Source organism: Oratosquilla oratoria, chromosome 31 (assembly GCF_046742065.1).
Source record: "Oratosquilla oratoria isolate Oo_2021 chromosome 31, ASM4674206v1, whole genome shotgun sequence".
NCBI classification, from domain to species: Eukaryota; Metazoa; Arthropoda; class Malacostraca; order Stomatopoda; family Squillidae; genus Oratosquilla; species Oratosquilla oratoria.
Window position 1 is genome coordinate 260001 of NC_134807.1, and position 22152 is coordinate 282152.

The window sequence follows — 22152 nt, forward strand, 5'->3', positions numbered from 1 at the left end:
TTGTTTTGTTTTGATGTTTTGTGTGTGTGTGTGTGTGTGTGTGTGTGTGTGTGTGTGTGTGTGTGTGTGTAAGATTATTTATCAACCATGAACTCAAGAGCTACCTACTTTGTACATTTAACCAACTTGTAAAGGTTGAAAGACGAAATTTGCCTTTAGAATCGTCACAGATGTTAGTTTGTCGCAGCCGCTCACGTCGTATCGTGTGGGCAGCCCACCCACGCTTGGGTGGGAGTGTTTGGGGAAACTCATGAGGGTGAATACACTGAAGGCTTCAGTTTAAAGTGTGGGAACGTGTGTGTGTGTGTGTGTGTGTGTGTGTGTGTGTGTGTGTGTGTGTGTGTGTGTGTGTGTGTGTGTGTGTGTGTGTGTGTGTGTGTGTGTGTGCGTGTGTATTTATATGTGTGTGTGTACGTGCTTGTGTGTGTGCGTGTGTGTGTGTATACGTGTGTGTGTGTACGTGCTTGTGTGTACGTGCGTGTGTGTATGTGTGTGTGCGTGTGTGTGTGTGGGGGGGTGGCCTGAATCAGGTATCAAGCAAACCAGACAGCGTTCTAGCATACGTACGTAGATGGCCTTACTACCAGCGCGGCGAGAACGTCATTACTGAGCCATCCGGAGCTCCTCGTGGCAGATGTCCCCTGCATGATTGAGTTTACACGATCAGAATGATGATCATGTCTCCGTTCTGACAACATGAGTTAGCGACAGAAAGTTCTTTGTTATCATCATGTAACAGAATACCTTTGAAGTTAATTTTGTTAGTTTATGAAAAGTTTCTCTTTACCAAGCGCATTGTTTGTTTGTTTTTCCTAACTCACATGTACCGAATCGAAATGAGTAAATATTGCGGGCTTTTATTCATTGCTTAATTATCAGACGAAATTCCTGTCCTTTTACACATCACAAAGACTATAATCAGTTTGCCTTAACTTAAGAGAACTTGATCATTTTTATGACAGTCGCATGTAGGATTCGAACCCACTGCTTTCGGCCACACGTAAGATTACCTTCACAGAGCCTTAACCCACTTTATTAGAAAACATACATTACTTCAGCCTGTTAAATTAGCAACCTTGGTGGAAGATATACACAACTAGAAGAAAAGTTAGACGAACAATCGAAGAAAAAATTCCCATTTAAGAATTGCAAACCAGCTATTTATCAACACTGTTGAAATAAATCTCTGTCATGCTAAAATAGACTCTAAGCCACTAGTGAATAAGGATGAGTACAGTCTTTCGCCTCGCGTTTGACAAACAGCACGTTAAGCGAAAACAAATCGTGGGAACTCGATTTCTGAAGGAGGTGGTGGGAATTGCTAACTGTTGTGCACAGCGGGCACCCTACAGCTGGATTGCGGCATTCAGCAGGTTGCAGCAGCAGCAGCAGTCTCTACCCCCGCCTGCTTGCCGCAGCTGCGGTGTGCTACTTGCGGCACAGGCAGCGGAGGCGCGCGTGTCATGATGATGACCGTTTTGTCTTCTCCTGTTGCTACGCGACGCAGTTTCCTCTGCATCTTGCAAGGTTCAAATAGGCAACCCCCTCATGTGCAAGGAGGGTGGATGCTAAAAAAAGAAAGAAAAAAAAAAAAAAAAAAAAAAAAAAAAAAAAAAAAAAAATATATATATATATATATATATATATATATATATAATATATATATATATATATATATATATACATACACACACACACACACACATATATATATATATACACACACACATATATATATATATATATGTATATACATATATATATATATGGATATATACATATATACATATATATACATATATATAAAAATATAAACACTGGTCATCCCCATAGCATTCATTACAGTCGCCATTGTTGCGAATCACGTACACCATTATATGATGAGTTTGCATTTCTGGCTCCTTTGCTACCGAGGAGGGGCACCTCAGAGACGAATAAGATAGTTTGGTGGGGTTTAGGCTTATACACGATAAAGGCTCCTTTCAACAGAACGAAATAGTTGTCGGCTGCTTTAAAGATGCATTGAGGTGATTAGTTATGCTGACGTGTCATTTGAGATGGGAAGAGATCGTCGCTCGATTGATCAGGATGTCCTGGACGTGGACAGAGACAATATACAATATTCGGGGGTCCTTGACTTACGCCTTCCTCGACATACGTCGTTTCGAGTTTACGGCGGTGCCGAATGTAAAGTTTCATTTGTCCTTATTGGGGTTTGTTGTCATGTTTATGTTTTTTTTTTATTACGGTTTCCTTTTGTCACTTTTTTGTACTATAATTACGTTCTCTTTTTCATTTTCCTATGGCCTAATTCTGTTTCTTGATATGTATGCATGAATTAAGGGTGTCTTGGATTAGATCATTGGTTTCGGTTATGGTAATTCCGACTTACGTCGAAAACCGCCTAACGCCAGTCCGTGAGATCGGATCCCCGACGTAACTCGAGGACTTCCTGTACTGGATAGGTACAATTGTCTTCGTTAATACTTTTGCTCAAAACACCCTGACGAGGCAGAGGAGGGGAAAGGGGGTGGCGTAGGGGGGTAGCAGGTCAACCAGATTTTTTTTCTATCGACTTTTGTTCTTCTGTTCTGCACCTGAGTTATTGAGGAGAACATATTTTGAGTTACAGATCCTGGTGGAATATTTACATCCGATAAATGAAAGTTCCAACCATTTCTGTTGTTTTGCAATTCCTACTCTATCTGGTGGCGTCATCGGAAGCGTACTGGTCTCGCATTGACTTAAGTTGTGAGTTCGAATCCCGCCCGTCTCCCCGATTCCCAGCAGTCCCCAAAGCGCATATAGCACATGGGGCAAAGGTGACGGCTTCGGCCGCAGCAGCTACTCAGCGCCGCCTGGCATAGTAGACTCCTCGCTAGCAAATCTCGATAACATTTATCTTGATTAATCCTTTTCCTACTAAAGATTTGTTTTCATTGAGGTTAACCACAGACGACGGTCTTCTGTTACAGCCTAACTCAAGAGTTTTGCAACAATTTACACTCCTTTTCCGTTCTGCAAATATAAAATCTTTTACTGCGCATTTGGTGCAAAAATGTCTTCAAATGATTTATTCTACAGCTTAAGATATATATCAAAATTGACCCTTTCCTTGTACTGGCAGAATAGTATAATCGCCTGGCGGCAGACAGAATAAAATAGTTGTTGTAGTAATAGTAGTAGTAGTGGTGGTGGTAGTACTGTAGTAGTAGTAATAGTAGCAGCAGTAGTAGAAATAGAAACTCCATATTCCATATGTTTCTCGTTGCCTCAGTGCTTGTCACTGCAAAGGTAAATAGTATTCAGGCCCATTACCCAAACACTTATGAAAAGGTACTAATGTTGTTTGTGACAAATGTCGTCACATTTTCCAACACCCTCCCTCTGTGTTGGCAGAGGCAGGGTGATGTAAAGGTATTCTGGCTCATTGGAAGAGGATCACAAACAAAATGTTGAGCTTTGTGGTCTCACGGTTTTCGTGGTCACAGACACCAGAAGTGGCTTTGTGGTTGTCAACTTCGAGTCCTTTTGGATGATCTGGACTTGTCGTGGGCAACATCTTCATCACCCAGTTTCTGTCGTCATTATTGTTGTCACCATCTTTGGTGCTGTCGTTGAGTTATTGTAGTTGGTATGACCATCATCACAGATATCATCATCATCATCATCACAGATATCATCACAGTCGTCATTCTCGTTGTCACCGTCATCACAGATATCGTCATCATTACTGTCATCATCGTCATCTTCATTATATTCGGTGGTGTCGTTTTCGTTGTCACCAATATTAAACATAGCATCATCATCATCACTGTCATCGTCGTCATCGTCACCATCATCATTTGAGACAATGAAGTAGCATGGATGAGATGTAGACTCATTCTCTACTTCTGAATTCAACTCCCTTGTACCATTTCCTTTTTACCAACAGACACAAAGCGCCTCTACAACAAACAGAATTTTTGACAACCGAATAAATAGAAAACGTAAAAAAGAAATGGTAAGAAAAGAAACGGCCACAGTTGTTGTTGTTGGGGGTGGGGGGTCAACGAACTCTGTTAGTAAAAGACAGAACTAGCCTTTCTCACCCCACCGTCCTTCCGATGGAGGTCGTAGTTTTATATATAAAAAGATTGTGGCAAGAAAAGAAGTAGGACAAGTAGGAGTAGTAGTAGTACTACAAGTAGTAGTAGTACTAGTAGTAATAGTAGTAGTAGGATGGAGGTTGTTTAAAAAATAGTAGCAGTAGTAGTATTAGTAGAAATAGTAGGTGTACTAATAGAAGTCTTGACATGAATTCATCATACCTTTATCATCCAGAATCTTTGGCGTCATATTATAAGGTTTTTTGTATGTATATATATATATATATATATATATATATATATATATATATATATATATATATATATACATAATTATCAGTAGATTATTCATTGTTTATCTTTTATCAGCGGGATTAAATTTCATCTAAATGAAATGACCTGGCAATAGATAGAATATATATAGTTATCATAAGAATTTTTCATTTTTAATTGCAATCACTGATCTTACAGATCGCCCTCAGAATGATATTACTTTTATCTTGGTTTGCAACAAATTATTGATAACATAATCAATATTACTGTCATTATATCATAATTGCTATTATCATAGTGGTTATTAATTTCAGTCATTATTATACTTGTTTTTAGGAACTATCCAAATCATAACTTTCGTTCGAAAATGAATTCCCAAAAGAAACCTTTCGACTATCCTTCCGAGAGCTTTTGATTTATATTTTCTGTAGCTGCAGTTAAAAGAATAGAAAGCTAATAATTACCATGAGTGAGATTGAGCTTTGGTACAAGTTACATATATGTATTTTTGTAAATACGACTCTGAATTCTTGCGACTTGGCTCGACGACTTGGGTAAACAAACTCGTTCTGGCATTATGACGTCATGTCTGTGACGATTGCGCCCAAAACGTGACGATGTGGTCATGAAAAGCACCACGAGAAAAAAACGGTATAAAACTCAAGCCAAAGCGATTGTAAATTATAAGTACTGTACGCGCTTTTTTCTTAAAATTGCAGCTACGCTTTCATACATCCTGCTAATGAAATGGTTATTTGTTTGATTTTAAATGTAATGATGAACTGGTGGAAGATTTCTTTTATTACTTCATTTTTTTCCTAGGAATGAGCATAAACTTACATAAGCCGTTTATGCATACACAAATACGCACATATACAACACACCACACACACACACACACACACACACACACACACACACACACACACACACACACACACACTCATAAACGTCATAATTGGACAGAGTGTCATTAAGAAAATAAATGTGCACAAAAGATACTTTCTATTCTCGCTGTGGCGTTAAATATTAAGATGCAAAGCCAAGAGCATACGAGCTCAAGTTACGCTTGATGTTTGTCAAAGCTGGACTTTCAGCTTCTCGTAAGAATTGTTGGTAAATCAATGACTCGAGTAACTCAAGCTAATGTGTTGTGACTGTCAAACCACTAAAGCAAAATGTACCAAACCAAATATATATATATATATGTATATATATATATATATATATATATATATATATATATATATATATACACATACATACATACATCTCCAAGGCACCTCGGCTAAAAAAAACGAGCTATCAAAAAAGCGACGGCGTGTATCTATTAATCTAGAAATACACAGAGCAGTACAGGCAAATGAAACTTGATGTATGAAATTATTTTCTCGATTTTTTTCGCAAGTGTACACAAACTTCTGACACTAACTGTTCAGTCGACAGTAAACGTAGTGCCAGTTCGAGCTCATCTTCAAGAAAGAAAGGATCACTGATATGGCAATAGCACGCACAGGAGTACGCTCACGTATAGTCACATTACCGACAGAATCACTCGAATGATGCACCTATAGCAATCCACAGGTCATAGAATAACTTTTTTCGGCACGTTGGCCCACTTGACATACTTCATTCTAGTTGACGCCAAACGATTTTTATTCAGTTTGCAGGAGAGGCACTATACTTAATGGGATATGACCTCCTTTGGTAGTGCGACACACTTCCAATGTTTTGTTCTGGCTAACGTGAAGCAATTTCATATATCTTACAAGGTATTAATGATGTGTGTGTGTGTGTGTGTGTGTGTGTGTGTGTGTGTGTGTGTGTGTGTGTGTGTGTGTGTGTGTGTGTGTGTGCGTGTGTGTGTGTGTGTGTGTGCACGTATGTGTGTGTATATGAGATCATCATATGTTGATACAGTCATGTTCCAATCCTCGTACACACACTTTGTTCAGAATAGCCACTGGTCGTATCCATCTACTCAAAGACTTTCAATTCCTCACTATCCTCCTCCTCCTCCTCAAATCGTCAATTCTATCCAAACCCATCATTCTTCGTTATTCCTTACTGCTGAATCACAGATGGCGAGCGTACATTTGAAAAAGAAATACTTCCTTCGTATACGAGCACACACACACACACACACACACACACACACACACACACACACACACACACACACACACACACACACACAAACAACCTATGCCTGAGGGGAGGGAAGTGAAATGTAGAAGGTGTGTGTGTGTGTGTGTGACTTGCCGATATGCAAAAGGGCAACTACCTCAGTCTGTGATGACAACACTACTGTTGATGTTGTTGTCGCCATTAGCGTTTGTTATTGATACTACTTCTACTACTATTGCTCTCGTTACTACCCCTACTACTACCACCACCACTATTACTACTACTACTACTACCACGACTATTCTATTAACACTACAACGGCTACCACTACTATTGTTAATATATTCTACTGCCGCTATTACTACTATTACTGTACTACTACTACTACTACTACTACTACTACTACTACTTCTACTACTACTACTTCTACTACTACTACTTCTACTACTACTACTTCTACTACTACTACAGTCTTATTACTCTTATAATTGTATAAAAAACTTATGAACGCAATGAAACTACATTTCACCGAGACACTTCTAGTTATGCAATGAGCATTATACACTATTAAAGATATATAGAGTATATATGGTATATGAAATGGTTGCAAGTAGAAAACAAATCATAGCTGTGGGAATGCAGACTTGATCATCAAAATGACGTAAACGCACACGACGAAAATGAAATGATAAAAGAAGAAAGAAATCCAATGTCCCGTCAGGTAATCCTCCAGGGTTGGAAAGTACAGTAACACATATTTTGAGGAAAACACCGAAAACACACTTATAAAATGAAATTGGCATAATTATATCATAAAACAGGTTCTACTGCATTTGGTATGATCTCCCGTGGGTCAGATATGGTTGTCCGTGCTTTTGCATCTACCCCCCCCCCACCCCGCCTCCTCAGTCGGGAGGAGACAGTGAAGCTAAGTTTCCGTGAGCATCTGTCGTCCCAATTTTGTTCTGCGCTTCCTCCCAAGTATCTATTACTGACCCAGAAAGGAGGCGCAGTTGCAAAAACAGGTATTCTTTCCCACGAGGTCCTCCCCACACGATTTTGTAGATAACGGGTCCCTTCCCCGGACTGCACTGCGACGTTTTGACGTTAGGTTAGGTTATGCCAGTTTGTGGTTAGCTTAGGTTAAGTTATGATTAGGTTCGGATAGGGTAGGGTAGGATAGGTTAGGTTTGGATAGGTCAGATTAGGTTAGGATAGGTTAGGTTAAGCTAGAATATACTAATCCATTGGTTCCGAACCCAGGGCAAGGTCCCAAGGACGGGGGAGGGCCACACTAGGAAACAATTCTATTACTGCGGTGTGAGTTGAGCTTGCTGGCACGCACATACATACACATATGCGCCATATCTGCCATCACTCTGCACCGGTGCCACGTCTTCAAAAAAGCCCCGAGTTGTGCGATCACAGATTAGAGTGCCTCGTCATCCCCCGCCCCGTGGCGCATTTCAAAGCCCTCGCCACTGACGAGGTACCACGGAAATTAATGGTATTCGGGATAGGAAGCACGGGACACCTGGTGATGAAGGGGATAGATATGGCCCCTTGGCTGCTCGGGGAGGGGCCGTGGGTCGGGGCACGGTGTCCTGGGCTTGGATGACGTAGGCTGGCGCCAGGCGGAGTAGAGGATAAAGGAACACCCGGTACGCGAGGGGGCTAACCTTTTCAAGAGACCAGACCCTCACAGGTGATATGTCGCAGCGAGACATTTTCCAATGTTGAGGAAAATTAATAACAACAACAACATCAATGAAAACAATATTTGCTTATTTGTCGTGGCAAGACTAAGACGTTCTGAATAATACGCCACAAAGAACAAAAGCGGACAAGGAATTCACTGAGTGGGTGGACACTCAGGTAAGTCCTGGTAGGGCTACGAGGGGGACCTGACAAAATCCCCCCCACACACACTCTGAACAAAGACAGCCTAATTGTTAAACGTTTCTCAGGCTAACGTTTGCTCTAAGACGATTAAAGATTAGCATGAGTGATGCAGGCAAGGTCATCACATTAAGACAGCAGGGTAAGACTCGTGGTAATCTATTTAAATTGGACAAATTTAGGTTTAAGAAGGAAATAGACAAGAACTGGTTTACCAATAGAGTGGTCAACGAATGGAATAGACTTAGTAACCATGACGCAGTGAATGCTGAAACAATTGTTTGTTTTAAGAGAAGATTAAATAACTTTATGGACGGGGATGAAAGGTGATACGGGTCATGGAACTGCCTAGTGTAGGCCTTATGGTCTTTTGAATCTGGTGGGGGGAAAGGTCGTTCCAGTGAACGAAGAACTCGTCAAGACGACTTTCATCGCTATCAAATTGAGAATGAAGTGCCTCCTTCCAATAACACTGCAGACAACTGATCATTACTGAAGACAGGGAAGGTTGATGGCGAGTTCTGGAAGTGTAGAAAAATGATGAGAGAGAGAGAGAGAGAGAGAGAGAGAGAGAGAGAGAGAGAGAGAGAGAGAGAGAGAGAGAGAGAGAGAGAGAGAGAGAGAGAGAGAGAGAGAGAGAGGAGAGAGACTGTGAGGAAGGGAAGTATCAAGAAGGTGAGAAGCCTACGCCAGGAGACGCTGAGTAGTTGTAGCCAAGGTAGTCACCTTTCCCCTGCCATTATGCACTTTAGGGGACTATTGGGGCATGTAACATCAGTCACTGCTGGGAATTGGAGAGGAGTGCGGGACTCGAACCCACAACTAAGCGAATACGAGACCAATACGCTTCCGGTTACGTCGCGAAAAAGAAAGAGGGTGGCCCTTTCCTGGACTTGCGTCAACATTCCTGTCGACGAGGTGCCGAAGTCGACATCAAAGACATTGTCTGGAGGAGCGTGGTTATGGCCGACGCGGGGTTAGTTCTTACCTCCACGTAGACCACAGCGATGAAGTGTTTACCTCGGAATTCGTCGTTGATATTACGCAACGTTTAAGGCCTCGTTCGACACGGCGGGGGTGGGGGCGGGGAGGGGGGGGCTAGTTTAGTAGCCGCTAGTGCTGAAAGCGACTTGTAAACACGACCCCTCTGCTTGCCCCATGTCAACGGAAAGTGAGTCAACTTGCCTCCAATATATCCTGGTGTCAACACTTGCCATTAGGCAAGTTCAATTGCAGCAGCTAGCACTTGCGGCTACTAAACGAGCCCCCCGCCCCCCGTGTCAAACGAGGTTTTGGGAGTAGTGCGTTTGCTGAGGTGAAGGAACCTGCATTCACGTGCTTTTTTGATTATAAAACGTCGCTTGCTTTCACTCATCCTGAATCATCAGCATTCGAGAAGGCGTAAAGATCGTGCCGACACAGGTGTCTCAGCGTCCACTATTAATGACCGATGCTTTACTTTTCTGTTCCGAGAGTGAAAGTGAAGTGAGGAGAGAGAGAGAGAGAGAGAGACGAGAGCAAGTGCAGAGGAAGCATGTATGTAGAGTTCGCAGAAGTACTTTCATTGCTCTAAATCCTCTTCGGTAAGTCTTGGAAGTGCAGGCCAAGCGCGCGCGCGCGCGTGCGTGCGTTTGCGTGCGTCTGACCACACCTGCGGAGCAATTTATGTCACTCGCAACACCACTGGGTCGTTACGTCATGATACTTTCGAACAATACATTCCTGTGTCTTCATTTATTCGCTTTGGAACGTCCCGATTAGGCGCGTTTGTTATATCGCTTGCGGTTACGTCAGATTTGTTCGCTATTTTCGATCCGGTGATTCTAGGAGATCGCTTTAGGCGACTTTCACAACTCGCACTTTTGCACACCTCTTTTCTTTTTTTTCTTTTCGTCCTGCAGGTTGGTTACCAACTTCCCAGTCTTACAACAGGTTTCAGTAGGTTGTTTTCGCAACTCTGAAACTTCTATCTTAATATATTTCGATATTCTATATGTACACACAAATGTGTGTGTGTGTGTGTGTGTGTGTGTGTGTGTGTGTGTGTGTGTGTGTGTGTATGTGTGTGTGTGTGTGTGCCTGATCAGTTTCATCAATCCCTTTGAAGGTCATCATAACCTCTTACCTTTCCATGACCTGACACCTCCCTATACGTAGTTATCTACAACTGCCCCGGCAATAATTACCTGAAGAAGGAGTCTCGTTAAGTTGATCAGCAAAGTATGTGATTGTTGACGCCCGTGACCAGGGTTCGCATCTGGTCGGGGAACAAGAAAAGCAAAATAAGGTTTAACCTGTCACTTCACTTCCTGAGCAATTTAAGTGATGGTCTGGTGTGGAATAGGGGAATATTCTCCATTATACATACTATATGGAAGATGCACCACAGGTGATAGAGGCTCGTCTATATACAGTATACACACACACACACACACACACACACACACACACACACACACATATATATATGTATGTATATATATATATATATATATATATATATATATATATATATATATATATATGTGCTCACATACAAACTTCCAGGGGGGCATAAATGGGGTGAGGCACAAATAATTTGGTTTACATTTGGAATATCGACATATTCAAAGGAATCATACACACTATCAAACCCTCTTCCTCCTGCCTACCGTTCCCAATCATTTCTCCACAAGGATGGAAGCGCTGGTGAACTCAAGTCCCAATGTCTTCTTCACCGTATCGGCTCCTCGCCGTCCACGACACGACGTCGTGCTCTCAAGTAACCACGGGTGGCTGCTACGGGCCGGAGCTGCCTTCGTCGTTTACCCTTTTCAGTTGTGACGACGAACCAAAGATAAACAAAATCGGCCGGTCTTCACCAGAATAAAATGTGTTAAGCAGGTTATAGTGGCGAAATGGATACGTACTTCTAGCAGATGTCGAAGTCCATGAACAAGAATCGTCTCCGTGTTTAACGAAGGTGAATGCAATGCTATTTAATGTGTTTGAGCTTTTGAATTGTTAGCGAAAAATAAAAAAGCTAACTGTTGATATATTGACAACATCCTTACTGTTGTCCAACATCAATACACAAATGCAGCTAGACAACTAGCAATGTCGTCATCCACTACTTGTTTCAGCGACAAAGAGAGGATTTCAGTCACCCAGAAGAACCTCTTAACTATAGAGAAACAGGAAATCATCTCGATAAGAACAATTTCGCCCACGAAACCAAACGGACATTTTTTTTCTTTGAGAAGAAGCGCAGCTCAGGAGGCACGGGTGCCCCGCGTCTCCTCTCGAACATTTTTCTTCGTTCTGCCCATCGCTATCGACGCCATTCACTCCTGCTGCGCAACGCCCCCCCAGCCTTTTGCGCAACGACGTTGCCACACGACGAGGGAGGAAGAAATCCTGCGCATAACGGTTTCCCCCCGCCCTGCCGTACCCCTTTAACACATAACATACATACATACTTTACATATATACATATTTAAATACATACATACATATGTATATCAAAAGCACGTGTCCACCCTTCACTCATTCAACACCCATTTGTTGTCTAATGTGTCTCTCAGCTCCTGGTTGACGAAGGGTTCATCCCTGTCATCCCCCCACCCCCACTCCCCCGCCCACTGCCAGGGTCGTCCGAGGCAATGAAGCAAGACCTAACTTCACAACAGGGCCCGTCTGATGAAGATGGTTTACCCCCACCGCTTCATACTTTACACAATTTAGTTACGGGCGCTGACAATCATCTCAGCCTTACTGAGGTACATCCTGTGGACTGAAGCTGGGTCTCGTTGGTCGAGACCCCTTTCTTGATTGGTGTCATACCTCAGCTGAATAAGACTTTCTAGTTTTGGCTGGAAAAAAAGTACTTTGACGTGTTCAAGAAACAGTCATGGTTTCCAGGTGTCGAGGACACGTTTCCACAAGATCCATAACGAATCACGAAATCTTGGCCATTCTTTCAAGGAAATCCCAAGAAACATGAAAACGATGAATTCATCATTAATTTTCTCTTGGTAGGGTAGAAATGCCCCTCATTCCTTGCGAATGGACTGTGTGAGAGATGATGACCAAATTGTAACTCGTTTAGCCTCGCTGACAAAGTTTATTTGAAAACACTGCTGAAATTCTGGTTTGCTTTCAGAGCTATTTATAGTGATTAGCAATGCTTGGTGCGGCTGCAGGAGTGGGAATGTTGGAGGTGTTTCGCGCTGAAGTCTACAAACCTCTGCGTAGGTGATTACAGGGCAGAATATCATGGATCTAACTTGGGCTCTGTCTTTCTGGAAGCTGGTATGTTCCGAGTATCGAAGACAGAGACCCTCGCGTTCAAAATGTGTAGAGCGTTGCGTGGTTCTTTCTACAGTTAGCACACTTTGTTGGGTTGGGACACGTTTGCGGGAACCAAGCAGTGCACGCATACACCTGCGAGGCGACGACATCATCGTCTGGTGTGGTCAAGGCATTAGCAAGTAAAGGAGCGGCCTGGGCGAGGAGAACATCTTTGTATTTAAGATCGTAGATATCCTGCGTGGGAATGAGGTGGCTGTGGGATCAGGCGAAGGTTAGGATCAATGTGGGCGCTGGTATCCTTATACCGTTAATTGTTCGCTTGGGTTGGGTTACTTTTTGTCCTGCAAATTCCTCAAACTCTGATTCTGTGCACTGCAGTCGGCATGAGGCGTTAATCACACCTTTGCAGGAGGCGCGAATGTTGCACGAAACTCATTGTAGACCGGGGTTGTAGGGGAATATTCTTTCTCACCTATGGTGGGCCCCCCCCCCTCCGAAAAAAAACCCCACAAAGTCTCTATTCCCTTAAAAGACACACCGAAAAGAATTGGATAGTGCAGTAATGATGGAGAGAGCAAGGAATCTCGAGTAGTCTAGGCTGGGATCTACTCCGTCTCCGTTGGGGTTGAGATGCGGTCCAGAATAGTAGCGGAGGCAATTTTGAAAAAGCGATATCTTTGAATGGTGGGGCGGAAGGGGCTGGCAGCCATGGCTCACCGGTAATTCTGTTGTGACGACGGCTATTATGTCATCCGCCGCTGGGAGGGGAAGCCAACTACCGGTGCGTCATCGGGTCAGATAAGTTCAAGGTGCGGCGGGGTGGGGTCATCGTCCTGTCGTGTGTTTGGGGCGCGACGGGGCAGGACAGGGTGGCGGCAGGGGAAAAGTTCACACTTCTGAGAGAGTTCATGCTCCTTCCCTATATTAGTTTATCAGTCTGTCATGGCTGCAGTTTAGAGTGACCCCACCGGGACGATAGCCCAGTCAGGGAGGCGCGAGGATTTGTGTCGGGAACCTTTTCTAGTTCCCCCTGTGTAGGGCGGGTAGAGCGGAACCTAAACAGGGCTGCTCAGATATGTGGGTGCGCTGCCACCTCGGTCCCAGCACGAAGCAACCTTCCATTCCATTCCGTGTGTGACTCGTGACTCGAAACTTCCTGGGATCACTGTCCCTGCCCTCGCCCTCACGAGCCCTCGCCGCCACGAGGCGGAAAAAGAAATGGAGTCGGGGTGGGTCGCAGGGTTAACAAAGGAGAGTCTGAAGGCAGATTGAAAATGAAAGAGAGTGTGAGTTGGAAGGAACCAATTATACCGATAGTGACTCGAACCATTACCTCACTCTTGCCAGTGACCTCCCTCGTGTGAGACACTCCCGAAGGTGATGGTGAGCCATCAGTTGGTTCATCCACCGTGGGGGAAGGGGAGGGGGAGGCTAACCCCCTCCCCACCTCCGGGTTAGGGGGATGAGTTGCGTGAAGGAGGTTTGTGAGCATCACCCTTAGATAGTGTAATCTTTCTCGTCTTAAGATAATTCCCCACCAATGAGTAAACTGGATATTCTGCTAAGAGTGATGGAACACACACACACATACACACACACACACACACACACACACACACACACACATATATATATATATATATATATATATATATATATATATATATATATATATATATATATATGTATGTATATATATATATATACCTACTTTCCCAATAAGATATCTTGACATCTGTGAAATTATTATGGATTACTGGGTGCTGTGTAGTGCTGATTAATAAAATCCTGGCACCAGTTATTGGAGACCACACAGCACAATTGGAGAGTCGTCGTCGTCCTAGGGGCAGTAAAGGGGAGACTCTGAGCCGTAGGGGTGTCACGAAAGTCCCTGTGGTACTGCCTGCATAATACGTGCAGTCAGTATCCCAAGACGGGATACTACATTGAATAACCCATCACATATCCACTAAACCAATATCTCGTGAATTAATTTGTTAATCTTATTCAGTGTAGACATTTATTGTCGACATACACTCCTGTTATTATTATTATTATTATATATCTTATTCACATTATGCAGTTAACTTATGTATCCAATATGCTGTGTACCCCTTGAAAGAAATCTTATTTTTCCTGTTTCTAAACGCAATGCATCTGAAACCCATAACTATTCATCCTAATTATCGTATCATTTCGAGTTACTTTCACATTTCATTTCCACGTTTTACTATCTTCAACACCGATACCACACAAACATATTTTCCGATTCAAACATGGAATCTAAAACAGATTGTTACATAATAATAACGGACTTACATACCGCAGTGCAGCGGTGAAGTGAGCTTAGGTCATTGATACGTCATCCAGTGACCTCTCTTTTCGCAACGCTCCTCGCCTTAAAGCCTTTCTCCCTCCTTCTGCAGTGATGACCAACGTTTGCCCACGCGTCGTCTGTTCCCTGCTGGGGTTGGTGACGCTCGTTCTAGCTGTCGTCGTCGTTTCTTCAGAGGAATACTCCCCTGAGGCGCCGCCACAGGTAAGCAGCACGATCGTTCTTGTCGCCATGGGCTCATTTCCAGCACTTCTATCCCATAGGCACGAGTCATAAAAAGTGGGAAGACAAGTGCGTCGTATTGGCGTTAATTAGTAGAAAGTTGAAAAGCGACGGTCATAAATGTACTGCCTACAGGAGTTGGCCTGGGGACATGCCAAAGGATGCCTTAGGCCAAGGGGTGGGCAACCTTTGTCAACGTGCGTGCCACAACCAGCCAAACCTTTGATACATCATGTTCTCAGGTGCCAACGCCCACTCCTTCACCTCCTGTAAGGATCCCAGGCCGACGCCCAGAGCATCACGCGCTTACCAATGGACATGCAAAAGACTTATTCATTTGTTTATCTATTCATTTATTATAATTTTTCTAAGGTGAGCTCTGAACTTCGCGTGCCGTAAAAGAGTCGTTCGTGTGCCAGCAGGTTTGGTACGCGTGCCAAGGGTTGCCCACCACTGCCTTAGGAAATGCCCTTTCCTTGCAATATCTTATTTGAATCGTGCGCATATATACATTCAAAGGATGAGACAAGACGTGATAATACAAAATAGAAATACAAATTAATAAAATATGAAGATATCAGATAAACAATAGTAATAGTAATAATGATAACAATATTAATAGTAATAAAAACAACAATAATAATGACTAATAATGATAAAACTAGGTAAATAAATCAATGAATAAATATATAAAAATGAAAAAGAAAGGAAATTGTAGGATTACTCCCTTTGCGCATCTTCTCCACCCACCCCCACCCCCACCCACCACCTCCGTTGGTCACAAAACAACAATCATCCCGTTTACTTGCACAAGAGTGGCGTTCCACCCCACCCTTCCCTCAGTCGTCCTGACGTCATACACAAACTGCATATCACGCCTTTCACCTTCTACCTTCAGTGTGTGGAATATTTCAATTATTTTTCCCTCCAGCAAATGCCAAACTATTTATTAAACTCGAAGTTCTCCGAACGAACTAAATATTACAAACTTACCATTCTATTTCTGTGATACAAAATATGTTGTAGGAACTATAATCACGCTATAGCTATTTCCCGTATTTATGGTCAGAAATATTAATATCATCATCTGCACAGAGATTAGATACGAGCAAAAAAAAAAAAAAAAAAGTGAAATTGATAATTTGGTACACGTGACGTTTATCCCAGTGTAATTTCCTTCTCCGCAATTCCTGTTACAGATCAGATAAGTCTTACAATAAATAAACTTCACCGTCACAATTCATTCGTTTTTTTTTTTACTTATCAATTCATTTATTTGTCTTCTATCAATTCATTTCCTTTACCAGGTGTACGACCCCCGATGCGAGCCCACCCAGGACGATCCCGACGCCGACTGCATCTTTGGCATCGCCGGCCAGGACTACCCGACCTTTGCTCACGTCCCCCAAACTTCATTCGAATGCGAAAACAGACTCCCAGGGATCTACGCCGACCAAGAAGCCGCGTGTCAGGTGAGAACATAAGAAAATAAGAATAAAGGAGACTGCAAGATACTCTAAAGCTTACACTAGGCAGTTCCATGTCCATTACCTCCTATCATCCCCCCATCTATAAAGTTGTCTAACTTTTTCTTAAAAGAATTGATGGTTTCAGTGCTCACTACATGGTTACTAAGTCTGTTCTGTTCGTTTACCACTCTATTGGTAAACCAGTTCTTGCTTATTTCCTTTCCAAATAAAAAAAAATCCAAAAAATAAATCCATAACTGAGCCCTGTCCTGTTGTCTTAACACAATGATCTTGTCTTCATCCCCCTTGTTAAAGCCCTTGATCCACTTCAACACCTTTACTAGATCATCCCTCACTCTGCGTCTTTCTAGTGTGAATGTGCCTAAGCCTATCCTCGTAAGGTAAATGTCTGAACCCATTTATCATTTTGGCTCATTAATTTCATCCATATGGTGTTATTGTTCATCTTCCTTCTTTTGTTATTACCAGTGCTGATGTCTTGAATCTCTCTCCAGTTATACCATTTATGTTCGTTTTAACATTGTTGCAGAGCTTCATTGTTCTTTTGTTTTGCTATGGTACATACATATACCAAGGCTCCTTCCCCCCTTACAAGGGAGGTAGCCAAAAAGGAAAAGGCATAAAATCATTTCCACCCATTCCATCCCTGAATACACTCCACACACCTCCACCCCCACCTCTCATCTGAGCACCTCCTAGATGACAGGTCATCCCTGCACCTTGTCCACTGCCCTGGGTCAGAAGCAGTGTCACAAGACACAGCACATCCACAGCAAGGCCGCTTCATAAAATCGGCGACCCCCCCTCTCCGTCCCCCCATTGCATAAAAGGAGAGGACAGGGAGAAATCCCTTCGGGCTGCATCAAATTTTGCTCACACATACTACCTCCCCTCTCATCCCCCCACCCATTCCACCTCATGCAATCACATCATCATCCATATACAACCATTCTCCATTCACCCGTCTTCTGTCCTCTCCCGTCCTTCCTCCACAGACATTCCTCTCTTTTGTAAAGCCCCTTTCACCCCATCCATCCATCCCACTGCAGCTATCTTTCCCTCCCTATCCTCCTTCACATTTAGCAACTCCCTAAAATATTCTGCCCATCTTCCTCTTACTGCCTTCTCTTCCATTATCATCTCTCCATCTGCACCTTTTACCTTTTCTTCTCTACTTGATTTGCCTCCTCTTCCTCTCTTAATTTCTTTCCAAAACATCTTTTCATTACTTTCAAAATTTTCTGTCATACTCTTACCCCATTTCACATCTGCTCTCCTCTTTGCCTCCTCAACCTTTTACTTTACTTCTTTTCTTTTCTTTGTACCTCTCATATGACACCCTGATCCTATTTTGTAACCAATCTGTGAAAGCTCGCTTCTTCTCTTCTACAACCTTCTTTGTTTCCTCATCCCACCATTCACTACCCTTTCTTCTATTTCCCCCTGTCCTTCTTGTTCCACACACCATCCTTGCACACTTTATGACTCCCTCCTTGAACCATCCCCATTCCTCCTCCACACCCAGCACTACTCTATCCTTTACTCCCTCCCACTCCTCCTTCAGCTTCTTTTCGTACTCCTTCTCCTTATCCTTTTCATTCAGAGAGTACCACATGGTTATCGTTTTGATAGTGTTGTTTATATCTACTTTTTTTTACCAAAGTGCTGTTTTGGTTCTTTCCCCAGTTGTACCACATGTTTATTGTTTTGATGTTATCTTTTTTTCTTTTGTCATACCATGGTGCTAATGTTTTGGTTCTTTCTCTAGTTGTACCACATGTGTCTGCATGGCGGACATAAACACTCCTTCCTGTGTCCCAACGGAACGGTCTTCCACCAGGCCTACTTCATCTGTGATCTCTGGTTTAATGTCGACTGTGCACGAGCCACCGAATTCTACATCCTCAACGAAGACATCTACAAGGACCCTGAACCCAAAGAAGCCAAATATTATGCAGAAAGTTAATGTGTGGTGTTAGATTTAGCTCAAAAATGTTATTTTTATAGTAATGCCGTATATCGTTTGACCATGCATAGATATCCATTTAAAAGAAAACCTTAATTTCTAATACATATTATCATATATAGAAGAGTATTTATCAATGATAAAATAGGAAAATCTGTTAAAAGTTGATTTAAATTGTATTCTGGGGAATACAACTATTGTATTCATACCCTATAACATACAGTAACACCAAATCAATATGTTCAGTCACATGATTTTGATTCTATAATTTATTTTGTGTAATCAACATTTAATCTGCAAGTTAATGTTAACATGCAGATATCAAGCAATAGCAGGACACTCATAAATATGCACTATTGTCTTTTGTATTTATTACATTTGTACGTTTCACTGGTTCTTGTCCTTTTTCTGTAATTTCATCTTGCTTGAAAAGAGGTCCAAATTTATCTTTTCAATTTGCATTTCATTGAATATAAACATTTAATCTTAACTGCAACAACACTCCTAAAGAAAAAAAAAATCTATTCATCTTGGCTGTCCACGTAACGCATGACTTTTCAGGAAATCTCAATAGAAAATTAACAGATCGCATAATTGTTCATACTTAAAAAACACCCCCCCACAAAACTTATGAAAATATCATATGTTGACATCTTAAATCACCAGTAATATATAGTGATTACCCAGTCTGAATTTAGAAGAAATATGTAACATTCTTCACCCTACAATAGACTATGTGGCATTTCCACGCCTACAGTCCATATTATTTTCCTTTACTCACTGCAACTCCACAGACATTGTCATAGGTCAACATAATTCATCTTATATGGGGTTGGTTCATTTTGTCTATTTTTATATATGTGCCAATGTATAACTAAACATGTTTAGCCCTCACCTATTTGAATTTATTACCAGGTGTCATTTACATTACTATTTTGCTGTAAATGGAATCGGCAAAGAAAGTGTATTAGTTCTTTGGAGGGTGGGGTATCTCTTTTAGTATTCTTTGTAGAAGACCCATGATGTTTGTAATAGTTTTCTTTCACTCCTATTATTATAATTCGACTATCTGTATGGGCTGAATGCATTTCATTACCTAAGACATGAGCATTAGCAAGCCTAAGTCCATTGTTTGAATGCCCTCCTTCACTTTTGTGCATCAAGTGATTGTGTCTGCATATCAAAACGTCTTAATCTTTAAGACCCAGTTCCTCAACGTCATTGGAGAGGTATGCGCCCTCCAGAACCATGGGCCTTTCTGCTTGGACCAGACGTCGTCTTCAAGACTCCATTGAACGTTGGTTCCTTCGGTGGACAAGTTACCAATAAAGTTCTGATATTTTCTTACATTCAAACCTTCAATCCCTCCATTTTTTATTTAATATATTTCACTTTCCTTTGGCTTGTTGATTCAATTTTGTATTTGCTGGGTGTGTAAAGGCACTGTCATTTGAAAAGAATGCAGATTTTTTTCATCATTTATATCATCATATTATTTATGTAAACAACCTGATGCAGATATAATGATGAGAATAAATAAATATAACTTTCTAGAACAAAATTTTAATTTCCCTGTGGCATGTTGTCATTTTTCAAACAACTGAACATTAGAAAGAAAAAAAAAAAAAAATAGCTTACTGTTCAAACATTTAGAACAATCTCCCACCTTTACCCTATGATACGTCCACACAAAAACACATTTCACATCCCACCTGGATCACACACAAAAAAAATGAAATAAAATACATTCAGGTCACCATGAAACACAAAGAGAGTACCACCACAAAGTAGGTTTGGCTAGAGACTCAAACTGCCCCAGATGCAACCATCATACAGACGGCAATGAACACCTCATGTCACAGTGTCCTACACTAGGCATATCCAGACAACAACACAATATTTCTTTTTCATGATTTATGGACCAGTTCAGTAACTGTTGATGGTTACCTGAAAGCTGTGGGTCTCCAGCAGGAGAGACCTGAGGCAGTGGATTGATTTATACATTATTCAACAGTGCAATAATGGAGCAACAGTTGGAAAATGATCTGCTACATTCTACTTACATTCATTTTCATATCTATTGCCATTTATTCCTGCCTCATCTATTTTTCTTTTCAGCTATTATACTACCATCCAGAACTCACATGGATGTTAAAATGTTACCAAAATATGAAAATATTGGAATTCTGGCTATTGCTGGACAACTGGCACCTATGTGATAAGATGGACTATATGCCTTTTTGATGCCCTTGTATAATATGATTAACTTTGGTTTAGTTATTGGTGCAATGTTTCAATATAGGAGCAAATTTTAATGAAAGAAACAAGTTTGAATATTGGCTGGTCAAATAAGGGGCTATTTGATTAGAGAGGTTCCACTACATTAAGAAACTTCGTGCAGTTGCGTTCAAAGATAAGAGAATGGAAATACAGGCCACTGAAAATGTCTTCACGGGGTGAACAACATGGTGCTCAATCAGTTTCATCTTGACTCTTTCTTACCATCTCAAGAAAAATCCAATCTGAAATTAGCTGAGTGATTTGTTATTGATCTAATGAAGATAATTCTAGGTCTCCAGGTTTTCCTCCCCTCATATTTGCAAAAATCATCAATATAAACACACTAGATGGCCAGAAGCCACATAGTTAATACAGCTTCCCTCAGTTTTCCTATTGAATATTCAGTTTGAAAAAATAAAAAGAATATATTTAAAAAAATTATAAATACATGCATACACATACCAAAGGCTTTTTACTCCTTACAAGGGAGACAACCAAAGTCAAAGACATAAATTCACTCCTGCCCACTTCATACTCACATACACCACCCTTCCCTCTCGCTTTTCTTGGCTCCTCCTGCATAATGGGTCATCTCTGCGTCAGAAGCAATGCAGCGAGACACAGCACAACCACAGCAAGCCCATTTAATTTAATTGGTGACCCCCTTCTCCGTCCCCTCATGTAGAAAAAGAGAAGATGGGGAGAAATCCCTTCAGGCTGCATCAAAACATCATTCACATACTCCCTCACCCCATCCCCTTCCATGCATCACAGTATCACCCATACATAATCATTCTCCATTCACCCACTATATTCTGTCTTCTCCCTTCCTTCCTCAACAGACATTCCCTTCTTTGCCAATACCTTTTTCACCCCATCCATCTGTCTCATCCTTGGTCACTCCATCTCTGCCTTCTACATTTCTTTTACTAATCTTTCTTCACTCATTCTTTCCATGTGTCCAAACCATCCCAATACTCTTTCATCAATCCTATCTCCCAACTCCCTTTTCAGCCCCATTCTCCTCCTCATTTTTCACTCTATTCAGCCTAATAACCCCTACCATACTTCTCAGGCTTTCCATCTCAAACACATTTAAATTCTTCCTCTCTTATGTTCCATGTTTCTACCCCATACAGTACTATCAGCACAATCACCCCCTCATACAATCTCCTCTTAGCA

The 22152-nt window shown here is 41.8% G+C and overlaps 1 protein-coding gene across 1 annotated transcript in view; it reads left to right on the top strand.

The window, feature by feature from the left end:
• LOC143041396 (uncharacterized) overlaps positions 1-22122 on the top strand; it is a 30593-nt gene extending 8471 nt beyond the window's left edge. The window contains exons 2-4 of the mRNA XM_076213221.1: positions 15104-15216; positions 16542-16706; positions 18493-22122. Coding sequence (XP_076069336.1) covers positions 15104-15216; positions 16542-16706; positions 18493-18690 — 476 coding nt within the window. The 3' untranslated portion in view covers positions 18691-22122. The remainder of the gene's footprint in view (positions 1-15103; positions 15217-16541; positions 16707-18492) is intronic.
• The last annotated feature ends 30 nt before the right edge of the window (positions 22123-22152 follow it).